Genomic DNA, 17,188 nt, shown 5'->3' on the forward strand with positions numbered 1-17,188 from the left:
GACCGATTAACTGCCCAAGACTAGCTCTTTTATAATCGGCAGAAATCATCAGAATTTTTTTTTTATTTAATTAACAAATTAATGCTGACAACATAAGAGAAAATGAATGACATTCAAACATCCACCCACCTAAAAAAATAGGAAAAAATATTGAAGGCCTTTTTTTTGTTATTTATTGTATTTATTGTATGTATAAATTTAATAAGACAAAAAAAACGGTCAAATTCCCCGCCTGTAAATAAAATATTAATTTTATAACCGGAAAGCGACTAAAAAGCTATTGTATTCATGATATATGTTTTTTTTTTTTTTTAAATAATTGACAGTGAAATTTCATTCTGCCAATTATCGGCATCGGCCTCAACAAATCCATATTGTTCGGGCTCTAATAATAAATAAATATCTCATCAACAAAAAAATATGCTGATAGATATATTGTTAGATAATGAAAAAAGAAAATGATATTGGTTGGACATAAGTGCCACAAATTATGAGTATTTCAAGAGTTGGTCAATTTTTACTTTGTGTTGCGAGCCAAAACAGCAGTTACGAACGAGCCTTAGATATGCCTCCGCTCCATTGGAGTGAAAACAAACAAATACAAAAACAAAGAGAGATCACTCACAAAGAGAGACGCCGACTCCAGCTCATGACTTTACTCACTTGGCCACGCCCCTTAAAGGCATACATCCAAAACATAAATACTGCAGTCCGTACTCAACAGCTGTATCAAGGTGCTGTACATGAGATCAAACATAAAACACAAGAAATAATGATTAAATTAAATGTTACAAAATATTTTCTGTGATTATGTTTTATACTATACAAAGTCTGTGCTGTTATTAAAGAACAGTTTTGCAATTGAATTGGCGAGGTTATAGTGTGATGGACATGTTTTATTTTGTACTCAGGTTTTGAAATAAATTTTGCAGTCCATTACCCACATAAAAAATGGTGGAGGTGATGGCATTCAAACAAGGGGTGTGTTTTCTCTACTTTTAGCGACAGTTTTTTTTTTTTTTTTGAGGATGGCGCATGATTTATGATTCCTGTCTTCTCCTGTCCTGCACCTTTATAGGAAAAAAAAATGACCTCCGAGGTGAAGACAAAATATTCGCAGCTGAGTGAAGCGAAAAATATAAGACAAAACCTTTTGTTGCAACAATTTACTCTGAAGATCATCTGGAAGGGAGCATAAAACATAAAAGACAAGACATGATTGCTCACTCAATGGGGAGATTTACATTTTACAGCACCAAGATAGGACAGATGGCAAATAAAGGACATTAGCACATATCAATTTTGGAGTGGAATTAAAAACAGCAAAAATATATACGCAGGATGGCACATGCTGGGATGATTGTCACTTTTGCCTCACGGTTCAAAAAACACGCATTTTAGGTTCATCAAAGATCAGCGTTGTTTCGATTTTCCTTGAATGTCAGTGTGACAACAACCATTGTTTGTCTAGATCAGGGGTGGGCACATTTTTTGATTGGCAGGCCACAATGGGTCCAGGAGCAGAAGGATGGAATGTTTTGGTAACCTCACCTCATCGGAGAAAAAAAATACATTTAATTTTAAATGAAAGTGAACAAAAGCATAACAACCATATATATGCCTTTGGAAAACCACAGTTTTTAGAAAATAAAACATTAACAAGGTTTATTCATTTAATTTTTTTCAAGTTCGGCGGGCCGGATTATAACATTTAACGGGCCGCATCTGGCCCCCGGGCCGTAGTTTGCCCACAGCTGGTCTAGATCTGCTCTGTGATAGACTGGCGACCAATCCACTTTGGCCTTGAATTGGTCGCTAACCAATCCAACACACATATAACCAACACCAGATGGTGTAGTATATGGTTATTTTATCGCTTGCTTCAAAACCTTTGTGTTTAGAATAGGACAGTGGATCTTTAATACATTTATTGCAAAATGTATTGTGAAATATGTTAAGAGCACATATTTTTGCAGGTATGCAACATTTTTTCATACATCTTGTTAGGAAGGGCATGGTCCTTTGTGCCCGCCCACCTCCTGAAGCACTGATGAAACATTGTGACCCCCCCCCCCACCCACCAGCATTTAAATTGCCCATCCCAGGCCGACACGCCCACATTCACACCTAAGGAAAATCTTGAGTCCTCAACCACGGTGGGAGGAATCAGAAAAACTAAAGGATCCTTGTGTTGTATTTTTTTTTATTCCATGCTCATTTTCACCAACAAAGACGGATCATATCATGTACGTAATACACGAAAGCTGCATCACTCCATCACGTCCTCAAGTAGGAGTGACCTTGACAAGCTCCTCCCCCCCTCCTATCCTTCCACTCCCTCGCGCTTGGCATCGAACCGTCTCCATCCGACCACAAATTAATGGCAGGTGATCGTTTGTCATTTGTGCGGACAACGTGCGTAAAATTGCGTGCGTCACAGCGCTGCTCTCTCCCACCCTGTGATGCTGCGTCCCGCCTCCATCCCCTCTCCCCTTCCCCTCTCCCCTTCCCTCTCCTCAGTCATCCACCCGCCCCACTCAGACACGCACACAGTGGATGTGCTTCCAACGCTCTTCTCTTCCTGCATTTTAATACAGATGCATGGATATTTCTGACTTCGGCAAAAGACTAACGGTAAGCCATTTTGTGTTGCGTCATCACTCATCATTCTCAGGACAATCAACAAAAGCGGAAAAGTCATTTCCTGATGAATTGAGTAAAAGTTGTGTTTAATCTTTGAAGAAATTGTAATTTGGGATGGATGTTTTCTAAAGGCGAAAATTGTTTTTGTGTAGTTTTGGTTGTGCATTTAGTGAGGAAGTAATCAGTTAGACGCTGGTCTGGGGCAATTTATAAAATGAAATAGAAATCTTTTAATTATTCAATTCAAGTCGAGAGGCTCTAAATTGGTGTGCCTGTGACCTTGCTGGAGCAAGAATATAACCAGAATGATAAGTGAATTATTAATGAGGGATTATTGATTTTTATGACGAGAGAAGTGTCACTGCCTTGTGTCGTTGTAGGAAAAAAATGCTTGAAACTCTTCCCAAATCTTAGAACATCACTTCGAAACGGATGGCTGTTGCACACTTTCCAAACTGTGCTAAATAAGTCCAAATCTGTTACAGTGGAACCTTCAAGGTCGAACAGTCTGTTCCGGCATGTTGGCTAACCTCTGATTTGTTCATACTAAAAAATAAATAATAATATTCTCAAATAATATACATTCATGGGAATAGGAACGATATGTTCCTACAAGGTAATTTTAAGTAAAATAACAATAAGACAATCTCACTCACCATTTAATGACGGAAGTGTAACGTTTGATGAAGCACAGTGATGCGTTGCTGATGGTGAGTTAACGTCATCGTGCTTTTTAACTGCCACACAAGTGTAAAAAGAAGACAATAGTTGTACCTTCAAACAATATAAAATACAAGTTAAAAAAAAAAAACCTCTTTGATAGCACATGCACCTGTGCCTGGGAGGTGAGTGTCGTCACATCAGCTTCAAGCTGTTTCAGCAACTATCAGTTGAAGTTTACAGTCATATAAAAAAAACATATCAAAAAGTTAATATTGTGTATTTATAATGAACAGAGAGATTTTCCTCAATAAAATTTGCTGAGCTTTATGCCAACAAACAATTTAAAACTCCATAGAATGAATAACATCAATGTCACGGTGTTCTAATCCTTTAAGAACAAATGGTGGTGCAACACATGTAAACAGACGATATTCTCCCTGACATATATTTTTCATATTTGATGGAAATAAAGTACTAATGTTTCTGTAGTTTACTGAGTCAGCTGTGAAACCTTTCTCAATGTGTGTCTTTCCGTCTGTGTTATACTGCACCCTGGTGGCCAAGGTATGCGCAGCAAAAAGTGCAGCACAATGTCCATTAAATTGAAACACAAACATTCTATTTTATTTTGTTGGTTTAGTTTTATAAAGTTTTATAAAGTGCAGTTAATATTATAGGGGTGTTATTTTCCTTACTAAAACACATGACAAAAAAAGGTGTTGTTTTTGTGAGGTTGGACAGATGAATGATATTTCCATTCATTTTCAGCGATCAGAGATCCGAATCGGATCAACATTCGGACTTTGTCATCTGGACGTTCCACTTCGTTTTGGTACAGCTTGTGACTGATGGCGAACAAAATCCATGATAACGATCCATAAAAGGCTAAATATGATAACATCTGGCAGATGTTCACAGGACACGATGACCGATAGGGCTATTTAAATTTTGATAGCACTCTAAAAAGGGCGACTGAAAGTCATTTTACTGCCATGGTAACAAAATTATTGTACACAAATGGGACTCGTCAAACCATCATCTGGGGAGTCATCATGTGGATTATTGGATGGCAGAGTTGATGTTTTCATCTGGGATGTTGCAGCCTGAACATGTCACGTGTTCTGTAGTGCGGGATTGAATGACAACGCAGGATGAAGGTTTTACGGTTAATGCATGTCGGATTACTCCAAACTGTGAATGGCTGTGGATTATTACATCACAGGCTCATGTTGACATGCAGACAAGTCATATGCATGCAGATGTTGAGAGGAAATAAATGAACAGCAACATTAAAACGGAGGTTAAAAAAAAATTGCGCATCAATCAAGCACAAAGGGGCTTGGAGTGCGTGATGAATTTTAACTTTTAGGACGGATCTGATGATGAGGGTGAAGTGATGCTATTGCCCGGAAATGGAGCTTTGGCACGTTGGGGGCGGGGTGTGTGAAAAAGCAAGGAACATACGAAGAAAGGCTTGTGATGTGGACGTGGCAGGCACATGGCGGCCGCTCATCCAAAAAGTCATGTTCCCGTCCTCCATTAGTTTGGGATGTGGCAGCATCTCCCTGATGAAGGGACGGGTGAGCGAGGAGGGATGTCTACCAGGCTTGAGGGGATTAGGGGATTTACAGTGGGTGGGAGAGAAGCTTCACTAAAGTTAAGCTTCCAGAAAAGGGAAATTAAATTTGCAATTTTCACGATTGGGAATTTTTGTTGGAGCCATGAAATGCAGAGTGAGTTGCTGTTTCTTCCTGATGACATGCTTGAGTCATTTATAAAGCAGATAGCAGAAGTTTTTGGAGTGCTATTTATGGATCACAACCAGGAAACTTTAAAGCACTCTTGATTGCATGGATCACTCTTTTTTTTGCTGACAGTGTCAATATCCATCCATTCATTTTTCTTTTTTTTTTTTTTTTAATCGCCGTGTTCCCATTATGCTGCAGGTAACTGAAGTTCAGCCATAAACAATCATTAACACTCACATACACAACTATGAATAATTTAGTCTTCAATTAATCTAAAAAGCATGAAATCTCCACACATGAAGAGCGGACACATGGGTCAAACTGCTAAACCTTGAGGCAGACACGCTAACCACTCGCCCACCATCCTGCCCGTGAAATGTTACGTTTTGGTATTTTGGGGCATTTGCAATATTTGAATGGTTATGGTGCACCAGTGAAGTGCGACGGGGGTTCATGGCAGGGGAGGCACTGACATCATCGCATTTACAAGTTCCAAGGCAAACAGAGTGTATTTGCCTTTAAATGGGGAGTCTGGTGTTCAAAAACGTTTGAAGTAGATCTCTAAGATCCGACTTGTCAATATTTTCATTCATCCAGGTCATTGTATTCTCAGGGGATTGAATCGATTGCAATTAGGCTGTTCGGTTTGGAGCCTCTCATCAAAGCAGGCTCAGATTAAATTAGTTTCATTTATTAATCATATTAATTAATCATAATTTTCATGATTAGCTATATATTCCCGTTTGGCTTTTACATTAGGAGAGAAAATCTAAGGTAAATTATTTGGTAAATCTTCTGCTTTTTCTATTACAGGATTGAGGCCTAAACAACGAAAAGCATCTGTCACTATTGAGCATCTCCGCCATAGCGCCCATCTCCTTTCTGAAAGCTTTTGAAAGCGTCACTTCTTCCAACAGTCTCCGGCTCACCCCGACTCCCCTCCCCGATGCGTAAAAACAGCAAGGTGACGCAGCGCGAGCAAAGCCATGAGCACGTCACGGAGTCGGTGGCTGACCTGCTCGCGCACGAAGAGACGCTAGACTACAAGAACAGCTCGCTGAACGTCGGCGCAGCGGCTGGGAAGAAAGCGCCACAGATTGAGGTGCCGGAAAATGACGGACGTCCCGCCTGGAACAGCAAACTGCAGTACATCCTGGCGCAGGTGGGATTCTCGGTGGGCCTCGGGAACGTGTGGCGCTTCCCCTACCTGTGCCAAAAGAATGGAGGAGGTGAGTTGGATTGTGTTTGGAGTGGCCCAAGGTTATTAATATGAAAACAGGTTAACAAAATAACTAAAACTGGAAAATAATTTTTGTGAATGAAATTTAATTAAAACAAAATTCTGCATATATTATGTGAAGATATAGACCGCTACCAGGGTTTCCTTGAGTGATTTATAAACCTGGTGTACCCAAGCGGACAGTAATGAAAAGTAATACCTGCACCTCACGTGCATGTTTTGTATTGGTATTATGCATACATTTAAAAAAAATAAATAAATATATATATATATATATATATATATATATACAAATATATATATATATATAAACGAATATATATATATATATAGTTATATATATATAAAATACTATACATGGTCACCATACCACATTAGCCTGACAGTCTTGTGGAGAAAAACCTCTCATCTAAATTTAGCTGCATTATCGATTCAACTCCTGGCAGGGCAGGCTGTGTAAAGCTATCCTTATCTTAGATGAACAGAAAAAATAATCAATATTGCTTCATTTTAATTTAGTGCGTATTAGTTTTAGTTTTTTTTAAATATATGGTGCATTTGTCGAGTGCAAGATTAAAAGTCAAGTGCTGGACAATGAAGTTACTTAAACTACAATTCTCAAACAACTGTTTGACCTTCCTACTTTACCAACAATACCAAAATAAATACATTTAAAAAGAACCCCTAAAGCTAATTTATGATGCTAATTGACAAAGAAAAACCTTTTTCGCTACAATTCTAAGCATTTTTGTCTTTATTCCATTTTGTTAAAATGAGTCAACAATTTTAATTATTTCCTTAGTTTTCGTTTCCTATAATAACCATGGTGCGCAGTAAACCTGCAGCCAATGCAACTAATGTCCCTTGGGCGCAGGATTTATTGACACACTGAGCTAAGCGTCATCGTCTGTCGCACATTTCGCCTTCATTCAAACTGTGTGCGATTTTCTCACTTGATCTGTGAATGGGATTAGTGTTTATTGGCAACCACTCTTCTCTCCTTCCATTCTTTCACAGCTCTAGTCGCCAACCATCTGTCTTTTCGCCCGCTCTCCATCCATTCTTTCTCCTCTCTTTCATCTTTCTATTGCCTTCATATCTGTCCCTCTTTCCTTCCACTCTTCCTTTCACGTCCTAAGCTATCCATTCCCCATCTCTCTATTTAGCTTTTCATTTTCTTATGCTCCATTCCTTCTTCCACATCCTCTCCTATCCACTCACTAATTCTCCTCTTCCTCTTGCATCCTTTCTTCTCCATCCACCCACTTCATGAGTGCATACAGTTGCTATTTTTGAAGCAGTTCATGTTTGGCAGCTATAAATCGTTACATTCCGGATGTTGACTCAATTTTTGCCCATCCTGATTATAGCTCAGAGGATTAAGCTGCAAAGGGACAAATTTAGACACGAGATTGAAACACTAATTGAGGAGGGGTGATTTAGGTAAATATCCCGTTTTAGAAAGTTGCTGTTTTTTGCCTGATATGTTGTCGTGAGGGTAAGAGATCTTCTGTAAATCGGCTTTATTCCCTGTAAATCAAAAAGCCTCTGTTTTTCAGGCGCTTATCTCGTCCCGTACTTCATCCTCCTGCTTGTCATCGGCATCCCGCTCTTTTTCTTGGAGCTGGCGGTGGGTCAGAAGATACGACGTGGGAGTATCGGAGTGTGGAACTATGTGTGCCCACGTCTAGGTGGAATCGGGATGTCGAGTTTGATGGTACTACAATCATGCCCATCCATTATTTTTTTTCTTCATACAGGCTGCTTAGCTTAATTCTAACAAACAACGTTAAACCCCATTAACATGCAACGATTAGAATCAATAGTTGCAATTTTGGGAGCAACGGATATTTGAACACAAACAGTGAAGCAACACATTTAGAAAATATAATACGTAAGGGCATACAGTACTGTATATACTTTCTTCTCTACAAAAAAATACTATGACAGCATCTTACTTCCAGTAGTAGTACTTCTAGTAGAAGTACTATTATTCTTCATTGGTGCCTGCATGACTGTATCATACTGCCTCCTGGTGGCCAAGGTGGGCACACCATCAGAAGCAGCACAATTAATTGGTTTGAAGCATTAAATCATGATGCACAAATTGCATCAATTTAATGATGTTTTTACTTCGTTTTTATCAACTACAATACCATAGCGAAGTATTTTCTTTTTTTTTTTTTTTTTTGGGGGGGGGGCTAGGGGTGGGATGGAACAGATTAAAACATATTCCCTTCATAAAAATGTGTGAAGAAATGCAGTGTTTTGGATTACAGGCGTGGTCACAGAAGTAATTAAACTTGTATCGCAAGGCATCAGTGTATCATAGTCCAGAAGGCATGCAGGAGGAAATCACTGCATCGACCCAACAACCTGCCTCCGCCTTCTGAGTACATGGAAGGTATTGACATGTTTGGCAATGAAAGGGAGCCTTTCTGTCGAGTCGCACGGCTGGCGCAGATGTAGCTAAAAATATCTCGGAGAGTATATGAGTTGAAAAGAGAGCACTTTAATTATTCACGCCTCCCTCCGATTCGATGTAGGCTCTGAATGTCGTGCACGACCTGGCGGCAACATGAAGCTCATTGTGCCTCCATTGGTGCAGATCAATGCAGCGGGGGCTCTATTTTCGTAGACTGTGTATGTAGAAATCCTAACGTATTGTCATTTTCGTGCAGGTTCAAGGTCCTTGAAAATATGCCTGGCGGAATGTCAATTTGGTGACAAAGAGTTGGTTTAAAGTTACGTCAGCTCGGAATATGCCGAAATAGTGGTCTAATGCAATTTCACGCAGAATTCTGTGATGGGGGGCACTTTCTTTGGCAGGAAAAGGAGTCGACTGTGTTCACACCCACAACTGCATAAACTGCCCTTTTTTAATTACATACGTGCTTGCAAAATTCCTAACACACGGTCTAACAAGCCTCAAGGCAGATTTACGCCGCATGTTACGCCAGATTTGCAGCAGTCATTAGAGAAGATAATGTCATAATATCCATCTTTCTGTCCATCTAGGTGTGCGGCTTTGTGGGGCTCTACTATAATGTGATTATAGGCTGGAGCATCTTCTACTTCTTCCAGTCCTTCCAGTATCCTCTGCCATGGAGCGACTGTCCTATTAGGAAGAATGGGACGCTTGCCAGTGAGTTACTGTACACGACATCCTCCAATCCAATTTCTTGAGAATACGCAAATGCCACATAGGAAGGCGCCTGGATTTGAACCTGCAACCTCAGAACTGTGCTAACCACTCAAATACTGTACCACTCCAAAAAGTAAATTTGAAAAGAGTTTTACTGTCAGTAATTTTCATGGAACCATGCTCCAAAATTGATTGGAATGGTTTGTAAAGATGTATACAAATACAAACCATGACTATGATTAATTTTTCAATTTATGGGACTTTTGGATATTGAAATCACTTCCAGGTTAAATTGAGCCACGAACATTTTTGCTGTTCTGACAAAATGAATGTACATTGACAATGTATGGACAAGTGTATCGCTGCACTTGCATTATAAAGAGTCCAAAAATATTTGTTGCATTCATTTGATGGATTACAATGTGTATAAATTATCTTTTCAAATGTGTTTTCATCCCGTTGAATAATTGGTGAATTGATTTGGTTCCAAAATAAAAATGTGATTTATTCTTTCCATAATTGCGAACAAAAAAAGAATTTAAAAAATGATTATGATCTAATTATTGAAATAACTTTATTTTACATGTAAACATTTTTTTTCTTCATGTACAAGTGGCCTGGTCAAATAGTAATAAACAATAAAAATCAAATGCAACCTTCGAGCACAAACGTTTCCCCACCCTCGCATGACACAACACAGGTGCTACCTAATATCCTGGCTGTTGAGAACCTGTCTGTGCCGTCAAGTATTCCTTATCATTCACTTTGTCCCTCCCACAATGCAGTTGTGGAACCAGAGTGCGAGAAGAGTTCGGCCACCACTTACTTCTGGTACCGCCAGACCCTGAACACGACCAGCACCATCGCAGAGAGCGGCGGCCTCAACGTGAAAATGACTTTATCTCTTCTGGCCGCCTGGATCATCGTCTGCCTCGCCGTCATCAAAGGGATCGCCTCTTCTGGGAAGGTAAGCCAACGCAGGAAATGTGAGCGATTTTGTTATGCTGCAGCATATCACGTGTGTTTAATGCGTCTCACAGGTGATGTACTTCAGCTCGCTTTTCCCCTACGTGGTGCTCTTCTGCTTCCTGGTCAGAGGGTTGATGCTGAAGGGATCCGTGGATGGCATCGCTCACATGTTCACGCCAAAGGTGAGCCCCCGGGAACTGCATCAAATGTTGTATAGGACAACAAAAAATAACATATACTCTCACATGAATCAAAAGAAAGAAATGTAACATATATAAAAAAAAACTTCACTACATCGAAAAAAAAAAAAACGCTCACAAAAACGCTCATACTCACCAAACATCTCACATTCGCCCAAAACTTCACACTGAAATAATTCACACACACCAAAAAAACCTCACACACTCAAAAAATACTCAAATACACAGAAACTCATACTGAAAAAAAAATCTATCAAGAGCTCCCCAAATTTCTATTCACCACAAAGCAATCTTCACACTCACAAAAAAACGGACATTTTTCAACCAAAAACTCTCCCATTCCTCCAATAACCTCACTCACACTCTACTTTATGTACCATTCACCAAAAAACTCACACCTACACCCAAAAACTCTCACATTCCTCCAAAACATCACATTTTCACCCAAAAACTCTCATTTTCTCCACAAATCAAACCTCACTCACACCCAAACAAAATCTCACAAAAAAACTAGAACAGCAAAAAAACTGACAAAAATATTAAACACTTCAAAGAAACACTGCGACATAAATGACATCACATTTCAAATTTCCAAATGCTAAATGATATCGTTGCTTCTCCCAGCTGGAGAAAATGCTAGAGCCTCAAGTGTGGAGAGAGGCGGCCACGCAGGTGTTCTTCGCATTGGGTCTGGGCTTCGGAGGCGTCATCGCCTTCTCCAGTTACAACAAGATAGACAACAACTGCCACTTTGACGCCGTGCTCGTCTCCTTCATCAACTTCCTCACGTCCATCTTGGCTACGCTGGTGGTGTTCGCCGTACTGGGCTTCAAGGCCAACATCATGAACGAGAAGTGTGTCGTCGAGTACGTTCCGGAGCTTTTTCTTTCTCATCTATAATGTTGTATGTGCGGTCATACTCACCCCCAAAAAAAAAAAGAAAAATCCTTTCACTGGCACTATTACAAATGACTATTAATTTGATATGAGTGTGGCTTTAGATTTTTGATCTCTCTTTTCAATACGTGTACTATTTTTGTCTATATAGCAATGCTGAGAAGATCGTAGGATACCTCAACTCAAATACACTGAGCCATGATTTGATCCCCCCGCATGTCAACTTCTCTCACCTCACCACCTCCGACTACGCCGAGATGTATCAGGTCATCAAGACGGTGAAAGAGGGCGGCTTCTCCCAGCTGGGTCTGGATCCTTGCATCCTGGAGGACGAGCTCAACAAAGTGAGCCGGAACTGATCCGTATGTGCGTCCGCACCTGGTTCCGTCTTTGGCTCATCCTCTCGATTGTCTCTGTGCAGGCTGTTCAGGGCACCGGTTTGGCTTTCATCGCCTTCACGGAAGCCATGACACATTTCCCCGCTTCGCCGTTCTGGTCCGTTATGTTCTTCTTCATGCTCATCAACCTCGGTCTGGGGAGCATGATCGGCACCATGACAGGCATCACCACACCTGTCCTTGACACCTACAAGGTCCAGAAGGAGCTTTTTACAGGTAAACAAGTCTTTGATTTGATAGTTAAACAGTGGTGCGAGAGACAAGAGTGTTATTTGGATGATTTTGTATTTTTTTTTTTTGGGTTTGATTTGCGAGAAAAATTTTAAGACACAAGCGTTGTATAGTGGCAGTGAAATCAAGTCACTGCACAATAAGCAGAAGCTTCAAGCTGTTGTTTAATGTCGAACTAAAATTAAAACAAAGACAAACAATCACATAACGTTGTATTAATGTTCACTAGCTTAATGCTAACAAATAGCCATAGTGTTATAAACATTTCAGCAATTGACATTTGAACAAACATTGGAGTCACAAATGTAAGACAGACATAACATTACTCACAGGCATATATTCTTTATCCTCTGAGAAGAACGGCCATTACTGAAGATTACTAAATCGCTGAAATAGTAAATCTGGATTATATTATCTCCAGGTGGCCAAAGCGGGTACTCCTGAAGGAGTATGACGATGTGTGAAGTAAAAAGTGGCAAAAAAAATAAAAATAAAAGCTGGTCAACGTGAAAAGAATAAATAAAATATAAAAAATCACAAAGATTTTATCACACAAAACCTCATAAAACACTGCAACCTAAATAAACAAACATCTTCTAAAATCAATATATTATCTGACAATGTCCATCATAACCTAACTTTATTCCTTTGTAAAGGCAGAACTTTTAATCCCGCTCGTGTATTGACATGGTGCAGCTGCGCCAAATGTTATATCCAATTAAGTTTCCCCTCTTGTGTCCTTTTCCACCCTATTTTTATCCGCCACTTCTGCAGTGGGTTGCTGCATTGTGGCCTTCGTGTGCGGCCTGCTGTTTGTTCAGCGCTCAGGGAATTACTTTGTCACCATGTTCGACGACTATTCCGCCGGCCTGCCTCTCACGGTGGTGGTCATCCTGGAAAATATATCGGTGGCTTGGATTTATGGCACTAAAAGGTACAACAACTGCAGATGAGTGTAGGTAGGTGAGTGGGGGATTGTTTTCAGAGGCAGGATCCTGCATATACCGTTTAATGTTTCTGCTCCTCTGTTGCCGACAGATTCATGCAGGATTTGGAAGACATGTTGGGTTTCCGGCCTAATATCATCTACTTCTACTTGTGGAAGTACGTGTCGCCGATCTGCCTCATTGTGCTCATCTCTGCCTCTGTCATAGAGATGACAGTCAGTCCGCCTGGATACAACGCGTGGGTTCAAGAACTGGTCAGCCGTGTCTTTTTTTCTACTCTTTGTTTTAGATTCAGCTACAACCGTACATTAAGTTATTAGATTTGTTACGTGCAATTAAATTGAGATTCAACCGACACACGCAGGCAATTAATTAAATGGGTGGTTGTTAGGTTTGTAGCTTGATAGATACAGTGGCTGAAGAAGACAATGTCTACACACCCCTGTTCAAATTTAGTTTCTTTGGCGGTGGTGGGGTGAGGGGTATGGGAAACCTTTTTAACCACTAATATAACCTAACCAGTATAACTCAATTGCATGTTTGGAATTTTTTCAAGAGGACAAATAATGTGGCTGCAGAAGTGAACACACCCTTTTATACATGGGGTGTGGCTGTGTTCAAAATGAACCAGTCCCATCCAAACTCATCTTCACAGGACAATGTGTTTTGGCGTGCGGGCTGGAACCGAGGACACAGACTTGGGCGCCCGCACACTAGTCTATCATCATCAACGCCTTTTTGTAAGCTTCATTCCAGTGACAGTCCAGGTGCGCTGTGGAAGCGCTCACCTTGGAAGGCTGCAGCTGCTGGATAGTGTGTCAGGACTGTTACGTCCAATCAGAACCCCTGTTCCCTGATCACATGTGCAAGTATTGAGTCGTGTTGTCTCTCTCTCCTATTGATGTGGCTTTCGCAAGAGTAGACTTTTATATCCACTGTAAGTTGATGGGTGGGTAGCCGCTGGGCAGGAAGGCTTTTGATCGACTCTTCTCAGTTTTTCTGAGAATGGATAGCGTAACATTTCAATTGAAATCCTTTTCCTAAGTCTAACAATGACTCACCCCTGTGTGTGCGTAGGCTCAGGAGCGCTTCCAGAGCTACCCCCTGTGGGCGTTAGTCATGTGCTTTGCTCTCATCGTGGTAGCCATGCTTCCCCTCCCCATCGTCTTCATCGCCCGTCACTTCAACCTGATGTCGGACGGCTCCAACAAGCTGTCCGTCTCCTACCGGAAGAGCATGATGAAGGACATCTCCAACCTGGAGGAACAGGACGAGTCCAGGTTCATCCTCGGCGCCAAACCCGGCGAAGCGCCTGCATCGCTGGCGGCACGCAAAGCCTACCTGGCTCCCGGTGACAACAAATCCCTTGACCCCAACTCCTTGTCTCCTAAAAGCTGCTATGGTACGGGTTACCAAAATGCCGCCATCAGCCCTACCACACCGACCACTCCTACCACACCTGAGTCGGACTTTTGACTGTATCATCCACCAGTCCAGTGGGCAAGAATCCCTACCACTGCCCTCCACAAAAAAGCACATTTACATAGCTGCAAATCACTGAATTCATACACTTACGATATAATTTCCTTTGCCTTAGCACAAGGAACCTCAGACTTTATTGAAGCACCACTCACTCGTACCGAGGCAAAGCGTCCCCCCAGACAAAGGCTGATTTGACTTTGTGTTGCAACGCAGACGAGGTTTTCAATGCAGTGATGTCAGTGTGTGTGTGTATGTGTGTGTGTGTATGTTGTAGCACCTCTGAACAAAAAATGTATATATTTGCAAAGCTCTCATCGTGTATCATGAACTACTTTATGCTCATTTACTGTACTTCCTCAAAATAGTGAACAATGTATTCAGCAAAAGCATGTTTTACTAGAGAAAAATCTCAAGGCACACAACAACCAAACAAAAATGCTACAAAAAAATAGATACATCGTGAAGTAAAGATGATCTTGGATCAATTTGCACACAAATTCACCTGGTTCTGTTTTTAAAAAATTAAGTTACAATCATACAGCTACAAAGGAGCTTACAATGGGACCAAAAAGAAAACTAAGTTTCAAGATCACAAAAAGAACGCAATGAACAAGAAAACATCATCACATGGCACAAGAAGGCACACTCAAATATCATGACTTATTGTTTTTATTTGACTGTTATATTCTTCGCTTGGAGTGCGATTTATTTTGTCCAATTACAAATTTACTACTGTGTTAACCTGGGTTAGTGATAAAGTTGCAAATTGGGTATAAATCTGGGTTACACTATTTGGTCGCAAAAAGAGAGCCGCCTCTCTTGTAGAGGCAAGCTGTTCAGAAGGGAGGATAAATTCATGGCATTTATTTGAATTCAAATGGAAGAAGCCACTGTTTGACGAACTACAGTATTTCATATCACTCTCCTGTGTCCAGTTTAATGTTCAATGCGGAGGTTGGGGCCTACTGCAATATAATGTCAAGTAATGTAGTTTGTGTTATCACATCACCCATGACACTTCATCATATCAGTGAAGAATTCATTCATTCCATTTTAAACACCAAAGAATTACAAGCACACAGCGACGCACTTGAAATGTGAATGTTTAAATATACCGTGCTACAAAAGCACTCAAGATTTTCCAGTTAATTGTGCTCTAAAATGCACTAATGAAGCACTCAAAACACGGATTTTTGCTTTCTAATTCCACTACGAGGCACAATAAATGACTGAGCCTAATTGCTGACCTGTGGCTGCAGCACTGTGGGAACAGCACATGCACAATCCATGCTCTGTGCAGACACACTCAAGTTACCATAGCACAAATTATATTTAATGTCATCGAAAACCTATTCAACGCACACATACTGCAACACTTGAAGCGACAACTCCAATCTGTTGTTAAACGTATTCCATTTGTCACCAAGTAGCACAAACATGTCAAGTGTGAATGGTAAAGAAGGCTGTTTAATTTCTGTACACGCCGCTTGTTGACGATCGCAAACAAGCACGTTTAAGCTTCTGTTACAGATATATTTATTTTCTTGACTCATATTTAAAGCTGTGCTATTATTAAAAAGGATTATATTTATATTCCTGTATATTTGCGCCATATGTAGATGTGATGAATAATATATTATAGATGATGTATATTTTCATCTTTATTGTACATTTATTTAAAGACTATTTTGTTATTTGTGTGTACGCGTCGTTGGCTGGTGGAAGTGATGTCTGTCACGCTCAAGCCCAACTTGACCTATTCCATCTGAGAGAAAGATCCAAGGAAGGCAAAGATTGTATTGACTTGTTTATCTTCCAGTGTGTGGTTCTAGTGAAGATAGTCTCACGGGGCACATTTGTGCGGCTAAAAGATATTTACTTTGCATCTTATTTTCTATAACCTTCGCAAGTGTGGAAAATACAGATTGCAATGTTTTTGCAATAATGTAAATACTGAGACGTAACCATTTTGTTCTGAATATTGATTTCATCAGATGACGTATCATATCACCATCTAGTACATATCATATGTGTTGCATCATTGAATAATGAATGTTCTGAATACACAAGGAGATACAAAAGTGTTAGTGTTTTATGTTGTCCTCATAGAGGTCTGTGCATACGCAATAACAAAACGGCAGAATAAATGTGGCTAAGGGGGGGGGGGGGGGGGAGGTGACAAAAATGACAGCTAAATTGCTATCCTTTACTTACATATGCTCCAGTGAGTGCGTGTGTGTGTTTGTGCACTTTATACATTTCCTGTGGCTGCAGGGTGTCTTGCTGAGCACACGTCCCCTTAGTTCCATTCTCCTCAATGATGATTGTATTATGAACATTATTGTACAAATAAAGTGTGGTTTCACTCAAAATACAAATAAATATTACATTAAGATTGCACAAGGACCGCTTAATTTTATGTTTCTTGTTTTTAAACTTTTGTACTAAAGTACGTTTCAGAGTTGGTACTTTTTGCTACTCAAGCACAATATCCATGTCTATTACCTCATAAACGAGGGGCATCTCGAACTGGTCAGCAGTGGAGAAACTTCTTGCTTGCTGACATTTAGTAAGGGCACAGCCACACCTTCTTCGAGATCTTTGGACAAAACAAGTTCTTCGAGG

At 40.3% G+C, this 17,188-nt stretch overlaps 1 protein-coding gene across 1 annotated transcript; it reads left to right on the plus strand.

Annotated features, from left to right (window-relative positions):
• Positions 1 to 2,369: 2,369 nt before the first annotated feature.
• On the plus strand, positions 2,370 to 16,711 carry LOC148327457 (sodium-dependent neutral amino acid transporter SLC6A17-like). Its single transcript, XM_088308659.1, has 12 exons — positions 2,370 to 2,634; positions 5,868 to 6,283; positions 7,854 to 8,011; positions 9,313 to 9,439; positions 10,225 to 10,406; positions 10,480 to 10,590; positions 11,233 to 11,474; positions 11,657 to 11,849; positions 11,927 to 12,119; positions 12,909 to 13,068; positions 13,173 to 13,335; positions 14,159 to 16,711. Exons 2-12 carry the CDS (start codon positions 6,001 to 6,003, stop codon positions 14,555 to 14,557), a joined length of 2,211 nt encoding a protein of 736 aa, XP_088164785.1. The 5' UTR covers positions 2,370 to 2,634; positions 5,868 to 6,000; the 3' UTR covers positions 14,558 to 16,711.
• The last annotated feature ends 477 nt before the right edge of the window (positions 16,712 to 17,188 follow it).

This window comes from Idiotropiscis lumnitzeri, chromosome 11 (assembly GCF_059441095.1).
Source record: "Idiotropiscis lumnitzeri isolate Australia: NSW breed Sydney's pygmy pipehorse chromosome 11, RoL_Ilum_1.0, whole genome shotgun sequence".
Taxonomy (NCBI): Eukaryota; Metazoa; Chordata; class Actinopteri; order Syngnathiformes; family Syngnathidae; genus Idiotropiscis; species Idiotropiscis lumnitzeri.